The 15,088-nt window shown below is 36.4% G+C and overlaps 3 protein-coding genes across 8 annotated transcripts; 1 reads left to right on the top strand and 2 right to left on the bottom strand.

Moving 5' to 3' along the window:
- Positions 1-879: 879 nt before the first annotated feature.
- LOC111024214 (uncharacterized) lies at positions 880-5,240 on the bottom strand. 4 transcript variants are annotated; one of them, XM_088127070.1, is made up of 11 exons: positions 4,919-5,240; positions 4,712-4,818; positions 4,037-4,098; positions 3,792-3,943; positions 3,397-3,631; positions 2,954-3,058; positions 2,751-2,879; positions 2,472-2,521; positions 2,260-2,357; positions 1,813-2,097; positions 880-1,527 (listed from the first exon to the last, which is right to left on the bottom strand). In XM_088127070.1, exons 3-11 carry the CDS (start codon positions 4,075-4,077, stop codon positions 1,027-1,029), a joined length of 1,596 nt encoding a protein of 531 aa, XP_087983196.1. In that variant the 5' UTR covers positions 4,078-4,098; positions 4,712-4,818; positions 4,919-5,240; the 3' UTR covers positions 880-1,026. The 4 variants fall into 4 exon arrangements, with proteins under 4 accessions (XP_087983196.1, XP_022157548.1, XP_087983195.1 ...); XM_022301856.2 differs by having other exon boundaries at positions 3,792-3,903; positions 4,919-5,237; XM_088127069.1 differs by having other exon boundaries at positions 4,712-5,240.
- A 1,175-nt stretch (positions 5,241-6,415) lies between these two features.
- CAF1 (RNA-binding CRS1 / YhbY (CRM) domain-containing protein) lies at positions 6,416-13,217 on the top strand. Of its 3 annotated transcripts, none has more exons than XM_088127702.1 (6): positions 6,416-7,331; positions 7,792-7,919; positions 9,001-9,226; positions 9,315-9,442; positions 9,532-10,488; positions 11,780-13,217. In XM_088127702.1, exons 1-5 carry the CDS (start codon positions 6,506-6,508, stop codon positions 10,477-10,479), a joined length of 2,256 nt encoding a protein of 751 aa, XP_087983828.1. In that variant the 5' UTR covers positions 6,416-6,505; the 3' UTR covers positions 10,480-10,488; positions 11,780-13,217. The 3 variants fall into 3 exon arrangements, with proteins under 3 accessions (XP_087983828.1, XP_022157570.1, XP_022157569.1); XM_022301878.2 differs by having other exon boundaries at positions 11,760-13,217; XM_022301877.2 differs by lacking the exon at positions 11,780-13,217 and having other exon boundaries at positions 9,532-10,534.
- On the bottom strand, positions 11,411-14,726 carry LOC111024232 (sugar transport protein 14). Its single transcript, XM_022301879.2, has 4 exons — positions 14,652-14,726; positions 14,251-14,415; positions 12,234-13,186; positions 11,411-12,145 (listed from the first exon to the last, which is right to left on the bottom strand). Exons 2-4 carry the CDS (start codon positions 14,390-14,392, stop codon positions 11,687-11,689), a joined length of 1,554 nt encoding a protein of 517 aa, XP_022157571.1. The 5' UTR covers positions 14,393-14,415; positions 14,652-14,726; the 3' UTR covers positions 11,411-11,686.
- Positions 14,727-15,088: the final 362 nt, after the last annotated feature.

The raw sequence follows: 15,088 nt of genomic DNA, 5'->3' as shown, positions 1-15,088 counted from the left end.
GAGATAACATTTATAAAAAAGCAACATATCCAACAAATGTTGTGCATGACCTTTTTTAGTAGTATGACAAAGTAAAAATTAAAAACTTTGAAAGAGATGAGTAACATTGCCCTTGCTTGGAAGTGAACGAAAATATTCTTATTGAAGTAGAGCTATGCTCGTATCATATTTACATTATTTATAAGTGAGTCTAGTGTTTCAGAAAGTCAAAATAAATTCGAAAGAATTTATGACTTCAACCAGGATGGCACGTAGAAAATAATATCCTATGAATTTCTTTGCTATGAAATGTGCAACTAACACACGCACATATATGTTATATAAAAATGTTTGTTGTTTTATAGTGATAGTTATAAAATAGAAGTAAATAAAAAATAATAATAGTTATAAAATAAATTTAAGTTTTAAATGTCATTTTGATTGGATCATAAACTTTTATTTTTACTAATACTGGTTTCTAAGCTTTCAACTATGACTTATAAATTTCTTTATAATTTTTGTTGGGTTTCTTTCCGTCGTTAAGTGAGCATAGCGATAGTTGGCATATATCTCTAATTAAAAGATTGTGAGTCCGATCTTCCACCCGTTATACTATAAGAAAAAAAAGGAAAAAAAAAAGAGTCAAATCAAGTCGGAATGTTGGTTCACGCATGTGTTTTAATGTTGTTTTAGTTTTCGTTTTTATTGTATCATTAAATTAACCAAAAAAAAACCTTTAGACTTAAAAGTATTTTGTTTTACATCCTTTGATATTTACATTTGATATTTACATGTAAGTAAGCATTTGATATTTACATTCTCTTCAAAAATGAAAATTTACAAGTAAGTTTGAAGCTATCGCCAGTGTTATCATCTTTTAATAAACAACAAAACTACATGTTCAACCATAAAATCAAGCAACGATTGATTTATGATGAAATCCAATACGATCATATTCAACTTCCTTTTGCAAAAGAAAATTTCACTAGATTTTGCAATGGACAAATTTGGATCTATCTTTAGATAGAATTACAAGAAAGCCACCACCTATTGTTTTCCTTCTTTCACTCTCAATCCAAGCTCCACAAGCAATGTCAAAATTGCCTCGCACATCTCAGAAGCATCAGGATCACCTGAATTCTTCCTCCGGGAAGAGTAAACCATCCACGCGTGATCGAGCTTCTGTTTCGGTCTCACGACGACTGAGCCAGGAACTTCAGCATCCCGGCATGTCACCAGACCATCGCTCTTCTCTCCATACCGAAGCTGCAAATGCAGAGCACACAATGCCATGACAGCAGAAATGGGAATCACCACTGGAACATGCCGCCCACCCTCCACCACCGTATCGGATTCTGTCCAAGATCTTGGAAGAGGTAGCCATGGTAGCTCGGCGTGAGCTATTTGAGTCATTGTAGCAAGAACTCCCGGTGCCACTCGTACTTCCGAGTGGAAGGAGAGTATTGGTATGTTCTCTGGGAGCTTGTGACTCGTAACGAACTCCTTTCGCTTCTCATACGTCAGATCCTCCAATGCCCGAATGTCACCCTACAGAAGATAAATCAGAATCCATAGAAAAAACAACACTGCATTTCTGAAGCTGCAAATAAGTTCATATCTATCACAAGTTTCAAACATGTATAGCCAAGTAAAAAAGTACCCAAACTCCTCTGCCATGCTATTCTCTGTCTCATCGTTATCCCGAATACAGAAACAATGGAAACGGACCGATATAGTTATCCCGAATAAAGAAACAATGGAAACAGACCGATATAGTTATCCCGAATAAAGAAACAATGGAAAATGTCAGGAAAAAATAATATATGTCGCAACCTTGATAATCTTGCACATTACGAGCTCCATGATCCTCCTCATCTCTTTGTCAGCAACCTGCCCGTTGCGAAGGATATCTGAAGCCAAAGGGGTTCCGCCGTAAGGACTTTGTACCAGAGCCAAGCCAGCAACTTTGCCTTTCAACTCATTGCAGTAGATTGATAATGCAGCAGCAGCATCAACCCCGCCCTTGCTATGCCCGAGCAGCATCACTCGCTTGCCCGAGCCCCAGTAGAGCTCCTCGACGTATTCTTTTAACTCCCAGGCATTATGTTCTACTGATACCTTCAAGAACGAAAAAGGAGTTCAAACAAAACTATATTTGGAGTAAGAAACTGGTATAACTTTGCTGAGTCCTACCCTCAATCATCCTGGGAAAAGGAACGGGAAAAGACGATGAAAGAGCGAGGATGCGACTGTTTTTCATTGCAGGAGATGATCTATTACCTCACTATGAATTTTTGCAATATGGCAAGTAAGACCCATCTTTGAAAAGAATTTCTTGGTGCCCACAAAATACAAGGGACCATGATTGCTAAAGAGACCTAAGGAAGTCAAAATTTCCATTACAATGTTGTGGCTAAACAATCCCAAGATGAACAGAAAATGGTGAAAGGAATACTTCAAAATGACCAAAACAAATGAGATATTTCCTATACCTGGGACTAATAAATAAACAAATGAGTTGGGTAGTTTGTGCTCTCCGTTCCTGAATTATCGAAATCAGTGGAGTCGGTAGTAAGACACAGATCGATGAAATAAACATTCGAAATTGAAAAATCTTGAAAACGGAAAGAGATCAAACTACGATATGACCATAACTTGTTAATCATTGCTACTAAATATAAACGGCTACAACTTACATGTTTATAACCAATAATCCCAACAACTAACAAGATAATTAGAGAATTTATCAACCAAACTAAGTGGATCATAACCTTATTTCCGAGAGCAATTCCAAGAATCTTGCTGTTCCATCAACCACAGGAGGCATGCCGGGAGTACTTTGCAGCCATCCGATATCGTTCGCTGAACCGAGCAAGGTTTTTATTATTCTAGATATAATACTGTAGCGGATAAAAAATCAGTCAGTTTTTAAAATGGGAAGATCAATGAGAGTACAGAGGCAACCTTTTCTTACTTGTGGAGGCGGAACTCGATGCATTGAATGCAGGAGAAACAATGCCTCAAGGAACATAATGCTAATTCTTGGATAAACTGTAAACTGTATATTGGGAGCATCAACCTACACCAAGAAAAAATAGATAAGAAACAGTGCAGAAAAACGTGGCGGGAAAATAAATATTCTTCATCTCGTGCCAACTAATGCTTTAGAGGATTCGGGTTCGAACATGTCTGAACAAGAAGTTCAAAGAAATGAACAGATATACTAAAGAAGTTGGTTCCACAAAATGACAGGACGCAGAAGAGGACCAATATGATGTCAATCAAGACTTTATAACTTCTAAGATTGAGTTTGACAACAATAGCTAATTAAAACAATAGCTTCACTTCGATTTGGCTTTCGGGACATTCTTGCTCAGTATAACCAATCAAGAACTACAGGAAGAATATGTTAATTACCCTTGAAAAATGGGAGATGCAACCTGGTAACTGTAAATGGTCTCTACATCTGATCTCCTATCTACAAACACACCGTTGTTCGAATCTGAGGCACCGGGGATGTCGGGTATGGACAACGACGAACCTTCCGAAACAGACCTCTGTCCACTTTGACCAGAAGAACTCAAACAAAGTCCCAATGGAATGACCACAGAGTCGATAAGAAATTTGTTGACATCTCTGGCTACGAGATCCTCTGCCACAAGCATCAACCGCAAGCCGCAAACAGTTAGTATATCCTCAATATATGGATATCATATCAGATGATCCAAAAACTTAAATGATAAAAGCATAACATCTGAAATGTAATCCACCTTTACCAAAACGATTATGAGAAGTACGCTAAAAAACCTCACCGATAAATTGGACAAATCCGCGAGTTATGTAACTAGTCAATGCCAAGAGATGGGTAAGAATCTCATCAATTGGTGATATGATACCGAAGATTTGAAGAGTATCATCATGTGCCTGAGATGCATAGCAATATGTGATCTGGAAGGCCAAGCTTCTTCATGGAATTGAGATGCTATAATAATCATTTGCTAATCGAGAAGAATGCGCGTGCTACAAACTCGGAACTGAAATGCAAAATAACACTAACCGTGGAAGCAATCTCATACAATTCGTTCTGGGTTCGTACATTTCCCATCCAATCTTCAGTTTCTGAGGTTATGTACCATAAAGATGAGAGTTAGAATTATATATTTCAGACGTCCATATTTCCATAAAGTGAAGGGTTCTATATCGACACCACGGATTGATCAATAATCAATATATTCATCTCCATTATATCTTAGAAGTATGGATGAACTATAGAACATATCAGCAAGATACCGCTGATGTGAACATAAATGCCAATAATAAGAATTTTTAAGTAGAAGTCTATTGACAACGACATTTTCCATAAATTTGAGAACTCTAAATTTATTTGAACATTGAGACTAAGTAACTGGTGAATAAAGAGACTACCAAATTCATAGAAAAACTTCAGCTCAGACATCAATCCCGTTCTAGAAGGTAAACGTAAACCAAATGGAAAACAATAGCAGGCACAACACTGTCCAGAACTGAAGATCCTTCGTGAAAACAAGAACATCGAAGTGCAAAGAAAAAGTAAAAAATCTGGAAAAAAAAAAACATTCAAAACTCAAAAGCCAACAAAAAATTTCGGGTGCGTACAAACAAACCAATCAAAAGATTCAAAACCTCAGAGCTTCACTTGCGTATTTGAGAATCAGAAACAAAAACACAAGGATTGAGAAGGCCAGCGACTTACATAATAAGCGATTCTGGAGGACGATCAAACAGAGAATGAAATCAGATCATTCTTCGGAAGCGAAACCGATTCCAAGTTCCAACACTTAAAAAGAGAGAGGGAGAGACCTGCATTTCGGCGAATGAACAGAAATCGAAAGCACACGCAAAGGGTAAAGAAAAAAAAGAGCATTGGGACTGAAAAAAGTGAAGAAAATCGAAAACTAACCGATTAGAAATGGAGGAGTCATGTGGAAGTAATGAAGCAATAAGCATTTTGGATGATCTTTATCCGGTAGCTTTAATTTCGAATCATCGTTGGCCCCACAAAACGTCGCATCGAAGGCAAGGCGCGCCAATGGCTCGTGGGCATGTGCAATTCGCATAATTTTCCAAATCTTTTGGACGAAACTGCAAATTACAGAGATGGGTGTGCTTGATTTTCAGTAATTGAAAATCCCAGATTTTTGTTTTGATTGATCCGAACAGAACAGAAATGTTCAAGAATCGAGAGTGGTGCGGTGTCTTGTTGCGGTGCTTCAGTGTGGCGAGCCGTGTGGGGGCTACATGTGGAGATATTCGACTCAGAGAAGATGGCTTATGCAGCTGATTTTGTGGGAGTGTGTAGCATTATCGTATTCATAGCTTCTGGTCAAATCCAAAATCCAACTACTTTGGTTATTCAAAAAACAACAAAATTTAAACGCACATTTTTGGCTTAATTACTTTTTTCTTTTTTGTGTTTTATTTTTATGTACAGTTTTTGCAATAATTCTGTAACTATACTTTAAATATATATATATATATATATATATATATATATATATATAACCCACTCAAAAAAAAAAGTTGTATATATATATAACAATTCTTGAAAAAATAAAAGAGAAATATATAATATTGTAATTATGGAGTGAATATTGGAACATTATACTTATAATTAAGAGGAAAATTTTTGGTTTGTGGTTTTCTAAAATCACTGGCATGTTATTGTAAAATATTAATATTTTAAAATAAAAGTGATTTTTACATTGACAAAAATTGTTTGGATCAATAAAAAAACAGTTTTAAATATATCACAAATCATTTTAGAAAATGAAAATTTTGATTTTGGATGCACCAAAATTAATCCAAATATGATAATAATGGAACATGCATGCTGACGATGCTGACGAATGTTAGTATAATACATCAAACAAATGACATGATAATTAAATAATATGAGAAAATATAGTGGGGCAACTTAGAAGATAGATTTGATGCATTATGATTTTATTATGTTTGTCACACCTACCTAAAATCAATTAATATTTATTTCAAAATTTAAAGATATTTTAAATTGTTTAAATTAAATTTACAATTTAACCTTATAAAATATTCAACTGTGTTGACTATATGTTTGACAATTAAAAAAGATAAATGTAAATCAAATTTCTCCCACATCGAGTCAAACTCGTGATTCTGTTTAATTAATGGAGTTTTATTTTCTAAAAAAATAAAAATAAAGAAAAATGAAAAAATAAATAAGTTTTAAAAGATAATAAGCTATTAAACATTTATTGCATTGATGGTTTTTTTTCCCCCAAAATTTATTAGAACGAGCTCAATTACCAACCTTTGCAAAATAATAATAATAATAATAAATCCAATAACCCCATTCATAATAACATTGAAAATATACTAAAAAAAAACAAACATTGAAAATGGGAGAAGTACGTGGGTTTAGCGACGTCGTTTTAGCTAGCTTGCGTTGATCTCTTGCCGGGAAACGTAGCAGAGCTTCAGCCCCGCGCTCACCTTCACTTCATTTCCAGCTATGGCGCTCAAATTGCCCTTCCCCTTCCCCGTCTTCGCTCCCCAATTCAACCCTAATCCAGCTCCGTCTCACCGTTCCTCTCCTACCGAAATTCGATTTTCCCGCTGGAACAATGCCAACGCCGAGAGATTCGAGCAGCGCCGACGGTCTCAGCAGGAAATCGAGGATCAAATCCGCCGTGAACGCCGCTTCGATTCCGCCACAAGAATCGCCAACCTACACGATTCCGACTCGTCCACCTCCGCAATAGGCGGGACTGAAACGTTCAGGTCAGTCGGCACTCCCTCGTCTCCATCGAGTCCTTCAATTCCTGGTCGGAAATCCAAGTACTCCAAAAACCCTAATTCCAGTTCATCCCCTCCGTTTCGTCAAGTTTCCAAGACCAAAAAGACCTTGAACACCCCCAAAGACAGACCTATAGGCGTAGAAGCCAATGTTAGCGTAAGTGAAGATGGAGTTTCCTACGTAATCGATGGAGCTCCATTCGAGTTCAAGTATAGCTACACAGAAACGCCGAAGTTGAAGCCAATAAAGCTGCGTGAGCCGCCGTATGCGCCATTTGGTCCGACGACGATGCCACGACCGTGGACGGGGCGTGCTCCGTTGCCGCCGAGCAAGAAGAAATTGCCGGAATTCGACTCGTTTCAGCTGCCGCCGAAAAATAAGAAGGGAGTTAAGACAGTGCAGGCGCCTGGACCATTCTTATCAGGATCGGGGCCGAAGTATGTGATGTCGCGGGAAGAAATATTGGGCGAACCGCTGACAGAGGAGGAGATCAAGATGCTGGTCCGTGGGTGCATCAAAACCAACAGGCAATTGAATATTGGTATTATTACTCATGAAAAATCTCTCTTAATTCAACAACAAAGAGATTTCCTGTTTAGTGTGCATTTTCTAGCCATCTTTTGCAGTATTTCAGAAATTTATTTTGGTTATGATTGAAAATTGCCACTATGAAGCATTTAGATTAGTGCAGAAGGAGTTTGTTAAGATCATAGTTTAAATACTGATCTGATCCTTGAATTTTCATTGATCTTTCTTACCTATTTCAAATTGGTTCCTGAACTTTTAATCATTCTAATTTTAGTCCCTATAACTTTACCTAAAAAAACAGTTTAGTGGCCATTAATTCTTTAACCAATTGCTATAGGCATGTATTTTTTACATTTACTTAATCAATAGATATCTACCTGAACAAATTAGGTGTTGAATTTCCTACCAAATTAAAATGTTTTTAGGTAGAGATGGATTAACGCACTGAAACTGTTCCTTTCAAATGATTTTAGGTAGAGATGGATTAACGCACAATATGTTGGATAACATACATGCTCATTGGAAACGGCGTAGAGTGTGCAAGATAAAATGCAAAGGAGTGTGTACAGTTGATATGGACAATGTCAAACAGCAATTGGAGGTTGATTCCTCTTCATACGTTGCGGGACGTATTACTACTTACTGTCATTTCATTACACTACACCAAAAGTTTGAGTACAAATATAAATCAGATTAAGTTATCATTTTTGTTTCTGTGACTTGTGTTTGGTTTAAATTTAGTCCTTATAGTTTGGTTAAATCTCTTATAATGTCTCTGTCATTAGATGTTAGCAATTTTCTTATGTGATACATTATTGGGTGTGTAGAGAGAATTAGTCCTCTCCGTCCTAAAGAATGTTCAGCTACAAGAACTTGATTTTTAATAAAAAATATACCATATTAGAAGATTGTTATCATCTAGTAATGGCAAAGATGTTTACAGAGATCTAACCATCAAATTGAAACTTTTAAAACCATGTTAACCTAAATATAGGGACTAAAATGGTAGCTTAACCTGTAAATTATTAGTACTGTTGTGCTTATGAGTCTTTTAAGCTTCTGGGGTTACAATATCTTTCGTCTTGCTTTTGGCCAATTGCTCATAGTCTCGCTCCTTTTTGAGTTAAAGTTAGAGCCTAATCCTCCTATCTGCTACTGTAAATCCTTGCCTTTGTTCTATTACGATATATGTCTCGTACTTCTTTGTTTTTGTCAAATATGCCATCAGCTTTCAGAAAATTGTGATTGTTGCATCTAGATTGTTGTTCTAGTAACAAAACGATGAGCTATTACTTCTATTGGAAATATATATATGGCATGTGATGAAGGTGTAGCTACCTCGACACAATAGTTCGTATATGGTTTGTCTCATGTTTACTGGATCAGTGAATGTCTTCTCAACTATAATTACTGTATGATCAAATAACTCGTCCCGGATTATTGTTCTTCTAAGTTTCCACATGATTATTGTGATTTCTTGGCAGAAGTTGCTTTCTGAACATTGGATTTTGATTTTTTAATATTTGCATCTTTTGCTTTATATTGAATGTTTTGAAACAATGCATAATTGACCTTGCAGACATGTGCATGCATCACTTTATGCTTCTCATTAGTTATGGACATGAAAATGTAGCATTGCTTTTATGCTTCTAACTTGTTTTCTTGTTACATAATTTCAATAGGAAAGAACTGGAGGGAAAATCATCTATAGTAGAGGTGGGACGTTGTACCTTTATCGAGGTAGAAATTACAACTACAAGACCCGTCCTCGCTTCCCTCTCATGCTATGGAAACCTGCTGCACCTGTGTATCCCAGGCTAATTAAGCAGGCCCCTGATGGCCTAACACTGGAGGAAGCAACCGAAATGCGTAAGAAGGGACGGAAACTAATACCGATATGCAAGCTAGGTACCGAATTTTTCGTTGTTCTTCGATCATCATGTGTAAAAATACATTAGCTCACTGACCTTTCTGTTTCTTTTGTAACATGTTACAGGGAAAAATGGTGTGTACTCTAACCTTGTAAAACACGTCAAAGAGGCGTTCGAGGAGTGCGAACTTGTCAGGATTAATTGTCAAGAGATGAACGGGAGCGACTTCAGAAAAATTGGTGCTAAATTAAAGGTCCTCTTATATTTTCTTCATTTGATCAAAATAACAATAATAATAACTCTCTTCCCCAGTCTACTGAGTCATTCCCTTTTTAACTATAGGATCTTGTCCCTTGTGTTCTTATTTCTTTCGAAAGTGAGCACATTCTTATGTGGAGAGGACGAGATTGGAAATCGTCCCTTCCGTCAATAGGAAGTAATCTGGAGGGAGCGGAGGCACCTAGAGTTGCCCTGTCCGTTGAAGAACAAGAAGCGTCGGTTAAGGATGATGGTCTGAGCCACCTTGATTCAACATCTTGTGGTTCTGCATTCCTCCCAACAGGAGGAAATGAGGAGCTAGATCCTATGCATGCTAAGAAATTGGTTACTTCTGATGTTGATTCATTTACAACGATGATCAGCAAAAATGATTCGATGTCGATAGCCAAAGACTCTGCAGAGGACAATGTGGAAGCTACAGAGGAGGATGATCAAAGACTATCCACAACTAACACATGCGGTGAAGATTTTGAATCTTGGTGCACAACGTCTGGAGGTGAGAGTGAGACTGAATTAGGATACTCGGATTTCGACGAAGCAGAACCGATGGAACAATCAAGAAACGATGCCATATCTGTTGCTGGGAACTCTGAAACTATGGTGTATGCTTCAGAAGCCTCACAAACTCTCAATAAGGAACCAAGTAACGTCACGGATGGAGTTCTTCGATTACTGAAGCAAGCAATAGAAACTGGCAGTGCCATTGTTTTAGACGATCGTTCGTTGGATGCCGATATCGTTTATCATCAGACAATTGCTTTTTCTCAGTCTGCTCCTCCGGCACCCGTGTTTAGGCACCAACCAAGGAAGAAGGTAGCAGTCGATGAGAGGGAGGAGGAGCAAACAAGCAAGGAATTGGTAGTCAAAGAAGAGGCTGCAGTTTCAGTGGAGGGACGAAACGAGAAGAAAAATGATTCTAAAACAAAAAGGAAGAAAAATTTTGGTGAATATAATTTCAGCTCACCACAAGGAAGCTTAGGAGTGGATGAACTTGCGAAATTGTTGGCATGAAATGTACAGGTACACGTGGCACAACTTCATTAGTCAATTAATTAATTTTTCTGAACGTGCTTGGCTTCAATTTCAAATTAGATTTTTTTAATGAAAATGTTTTGGTTTTTAAAACAATTTTATTAAAAACAATAGAATTTTGAATTTTTTTTTGTTTTTATTTTCTACTTAATTAAATATTTTAATTTTTATCTTTATAAAAAATAAAAAAAAAATCACGAAACAACTTATATAATTCAATTTCAACCAACAAAATATTCAATCCAAGTACAATAATATTCAGCTACCGAAATGTACCACAAATAATTTCACTGCTAATTGAAGTTTAAAGTTGAAAGTAATATGCTAAACCAAGTTAGGAAAACGATTTTTTCTATATATTTACCTTGAACAAAAATTTACTAGTAAATAAATTTAGGCTTTATTTGAGGATTTTGTTTTTAGTTTCTATTTCTGAAAATGATGTTTGTTTGCTTATAATTGCTTTAGACTTTTTTTTCCCTCCCTCTTTTCGATAAAGATCATAATTTCCTTAGTTTGTTTTTATAAAAATACACACATTTGCATTTCTAACCAAATTTCAAAAACAAACAAAAACAAGCTTTTGAAAATGATTGTTATTATTATTATTTTAAATTTAGCTTAGATTTTTCCAATAAGTAGATAGCAAACAAAGAAGTGGTCGGGTGAAAGCAGTATTTATACAAATTTATTATTAAAAAACAAAATATAAAAAAGAACTTTTATACACAAAAATTGAAAAGATAATCACATGCATCGCTTATAGTCAACATAAGCATAGCTTAACAATAATTGACACCTACTTTCTTGAGATCGGGGGTTAAATTCTATATCCTCAATTTGGTCCTTAACTCTTAAAAAATGATTCTAAATAGTCTCTAAGCTTATTTTATTATTATTTGACTACCTCACATATATATTTAGGTATATACCATTTAAGTGTCAAACAATAATAGAATTACTCATTTTAATTTTTACTATGCCGCCGTTCTAAACATGGTGAGCATCATAACTTGACCAAAGGTTGAAATCCTTGACTTAGATAACTCTAAAAAATAAATCCATGCATTAAAGGGGAAAACAAAATTTAACAACAATAAATTAAAAAGCTTCCTAAAAGTGGAAAAAAAACAAAACAAATAAAAAGAATCCTTCTGTCTAAATAAGATGAGAAAACAGCGTTGTTCTAAACTTGAACGTCACTCGCCTCCTCCTTGGGCCGCTCTTCTTCTCCATCTTCTCTAACAATATTTTTCCAGAACGGATGATTTTCGAACAGAAAATGGATCTCTTCAATCGGAACTTGCTTCGTCTCCGGCAACAGAAAGTAGATGAAGCAACTCATGATGAAGATCAATCCAGCAAACAGAATGAAGATTCCGTACCGGAGATGGCACATCGATGCAAGAAAACACTGCGCGATCAGAGCTGTGAAGAACATATTCACGCAGACCACGATGCTTTGCCCCGCCGATCTCGTCTCCAATGGAAACAGCTCGCTCGGAACCAGCCATCCCAATGGCCCCCAAGACCTTCCATAAGCCAACACGAACAAGCAAATCATGCACACCAGGAACACGCTCACTCCCTTGGACAGCTCCTTTCCTTGTCCGAAATTGTATTTCAGCGTGATAGCGACTGCGATCTGTGGAATTTCAGAGTGTGTTAAGACGAGATTCGAAGAAAAGAATCGAAATCGGAGAGTGTTGGGAAGGGGATTTAGGAATTTTTACCATGCAGACGAACATTTCGAAGCCGGCTTCGAGGAAGAATTTCCTCCTCCCGAACTTATCGACGAAGAACATTGAAATTAACGCCGCGACAACGAGAGCCGCGCCTGTGAAGGAAGAGGAATAGAGAGACGCCCCCGAACCAAACCCTAAGCTCTGGAGAATGACGGGAGCGTAGAAGAGAATGGAGTTGTTTCCTGTAAGCTGCTGGAACGCCGGGATTCCGAGTGCGCCGATTACAAGCTGCGGACGGTTTTTTCGCCGGAAGAGATTCCTGAAAGGATGTTTCACGGCTCGAGCGGCATTGCTTGCATCGACGAGATCGTCGAATTCGGCTTCGATCTTCGACGTTCCTCTAATCTTCACGAGAACTTCTCTTGCTTCCTCTAATCTGCCCTGCTCGACGAGGCTATTCGGCGTCTCTGGAAGAAACAGGCCGCCGACGAACATTATAGTCGCCGGCGCCATGGCCAATCCCAGAGACAGCCTCCAGCCCCATGGATGAATCTGCTCTGTTCCATAGTTGATGAAATTCGCTATCAGAATCCCTAAGCAAGTGGTCAACTGGAACAATTGGTTGACTCTGCCTCGGATTTTGGCCGGCGCTATTTCAGAAAGGTAGAGCGGCACTGCCTGGTTGCCAAATCCGATGCCGATTCCGAGGAAAATTCGGCCGACGATGAGCATGGGGATGTTGACTGCAAATGCATTGATGAATCCGCCGAAGAAGAAGGAGACGGAGCCGACGAGAATGCTGGCTCTTCTGCCTTTCTTTCTTGTGATAGGAGAAGCGGCGAATGTGGAAAGAAGACCGGCGAAGTAGAGAGAGGAAGTGAAGAGGGTGAGAATCTGGTCGTCGTATTTGCAGTAATCTGTTTCTTTCAGGTGAAGTTGCTTCCTTCTGTAAACTTTTGGGAAGAACTCCTTCAGAAAGTCATCCATGGAAGTTACTCCACCTGGAAATGGAATCAGCCATTCACAGATCAACTTTTAGCTTCAAAATTTCACATCACTTTTGAGGAGGAAAGGAAAAAAAGAAAGAAAATACTTAGTAGATTGATGAGGAACTTAGTAGAAAATGGTTTGACAGATAGACGCTATCTAAGTATTCTTATAATATATTTTAATTGGTTTAAATAATTCCATCAAAGTTCAAACCCTATGAAAGTTTTAAATTTTTTAACGAGTTCAAATCATCCTCCAAAAATCATCTCTAATTCTTACCATTTTGAAAGGATATATATATAAATAAGTAAAATAAATTTAGGGACAAAACTGGATCAAGTCGTAAAAGAATGAGGAGATATCATTTAAGTTCAACTCATATTTAATATTTATAGTAAGTATTTAATTTTGTTTCTTTTACTAATGTATGTCTTTTTTTTTAAAGACTTTATAACATCATCTCCATCATCTCCACAAATTGTTATTACATTAATTGTTTAGTCTAAATTTCTAACCTTTTGACCGACAACATTAATTTTTATAAGTCATCTAAATTTGAGTAGCATAAAATATATATATATATATAACTTAACAAATAATTTTATGCTACTCAAATTTAGATGACTTATAAAAATTAATTATATATATATATATTTTTTAGTTCTAAGTTGGAATGAGGATTTGAAGCTATGCCTTGGACTAGGTTAAGAAAACATTAGTTTCTTACTGCTTTATCTAAAGAAATGTACAATTTAGAATATATAACACTCTTTTTACCAGTTATCTAATGTATGCTACTATTATCAAAGAGGAAAATAAGTATACTGTCTTTTTAAATCTAAAGTCCATAAAAAGTCCATTGATATTTTTAAACTTTGATCTCACCAATTCAGTGGTAGTAAAATAATAAAATTTAAGAAAGAAAGAAATTTTTAGATTTTTCAAATCACATAGAAGTACTGAGAACAAAAATTTGAAAACAGAATATCAAAATATAAGCAAAATCACAACTATATTATTCATAATCATCCTTAAAAAGAGGAAAAAGAGGAAGAAGAACAAAAAAAAGAATGACCTGAAACTCCGAGATCATAGCCAAAGAGAGAGCCTCCAAGTGCAGCAACAATGCAAGCGTTGAAGAAGTACCACGTGAATTCATACTCATAAAGATGAGCCCTCTTCATTGGCCCCCCATCTGTAAATCCTCCTCCTGCCATTCTTCCTCCTCTAATTTCTCTCACTTTTGCCAAAATTCAAATTCAAATTCAAACACAAAAAAAAAAAAAAATATCAAATATAACAATTCTAATTTGTATCATAGTAATATGATCCGACAATTAAATAATGAAATGTGATTTAAAAGAAGTTGGAAAACATATCAAATGAATTATTTTTTCAAAAATAGAAAATAAAAAACGAAATATCATTGACGGTAGATATTTTCAAAATAAGAACGTAATAATCTATGAACAGTACCGAGATTTCTTGTGAAACGCAGGCAGTCACCGGTGCTGAAATTGTTTTCCAAAGAAACGGAGGGACAGAGGAGAGTACATATTGTAGCGTAAAATAGTGAGGAAGAAGTGATGATATATGTGAGAAATTTCCGAATCTATCGGGAAATTATTGGAGTCAAAACAAACTACAATAAGTATTTAGAATTTATATCGGCGTGCAGATTTACGGATCTACATCCAACAGGACAGCCACATTTAGAGGCCTTCTTCAATAATTTGTCCTCGACTCCTCGCTTACTCAAATACTCCCCCTTTATCTCAACTTCCTCTTCTGCTTCTGAAAATAATAATAATAATAATAAAAATCTTCCCAAATTATAGTTTCTTTTTTTTTTTTCTTTCTTCTTTTATCTTTTTATCTTTTGCTTTTATATTGATATGCAAGTCATTACTAGG

The sequence above is a fragment of the Momordica charantia genome (assembly GCF_013281855.1).
Source record: "Momordica charantia cultivar OHB3-1 chromosome 8 unlocalized genomic scaffold, Mcharantia_2.0 BLBB01000008.1, whole genome shotgun sequence".
Lineage (NCBI taxonomy): Eukaryota > Viridiplantae > Streptophyta > Magnoliopsida > Cucurbitales > Cucurbitaceae > Momordica > Momordica charantia.
The sequence above is the reverse complement of the archived record's forward strand: the minus strand, read 5'-3'. Positions and strand labels throughout refer to the sequence as shown.

Bases quoted from the DNA above. Each gene is read 5' to 3' on its own strand.
- LOC111024214 (XM_088127069.1), bottom strand. From the start codon at position 4,077: ATGTACGAACCCAGAACGAATTGTATGAGATTGCTTCCACG. The intron at 3,632-3,791 runs GTGAGGTTTTTT...TGCTTGTGGCAG, and splicing joins CGGATTTGTCCAATTTATCG to AGGATCTCGTAGCCAGAGAT. The intron at 1,528-1,812 runs GTTGCGACATAT...TATCTTCTGTAG, and splicing joins TAATGTGCAAGATTATCAAG to GGTGACATTCGGGCATTGGA.
- LOC111024232 (XM_022301879.2), bottom strand. From the start codon at position 14,392: ATGGCAGGAGGAGGATTTACAGATGGGGGGCCAATGAAGAGGGCTCAT. The intron at 13,187-14,250 runs GTCATTCTTTTT...TTCCATTTCCAG, and splicing joins CTATGATCTCGGAGTTTCAG to GTGGAGTAACTTCCATGGAT. The intron at 12,146-12,233 runs GTAAAAATTCCT...GAAATTCCACAG, and splicing joins TCGAAATGTTCGTCTGCATG to ATCGCAGTCGCTATCACGCT.
- CAF1 (XM_088127702.1), top strand. From the start codon at position 6,506: ATGGCGCTCAAATTGCCCTTCCCCTTCCCCGTCTTCGCTCCCCAATTC. The intron at 9,227-9,314 runs GTACCGAATTTT...AACATGTTACAG, and splicing joins AATACCGATATGCAAGCTAG to GGAAAAATGGTGTGTACTCT. The intron at 9,443-9,531 runs GTCCTCTTATAT...TTTTAACTATAG, and splicing joins AAATTGGTGCTAAATTAAAG to GATCTTGTCCCTTGTGTTCT.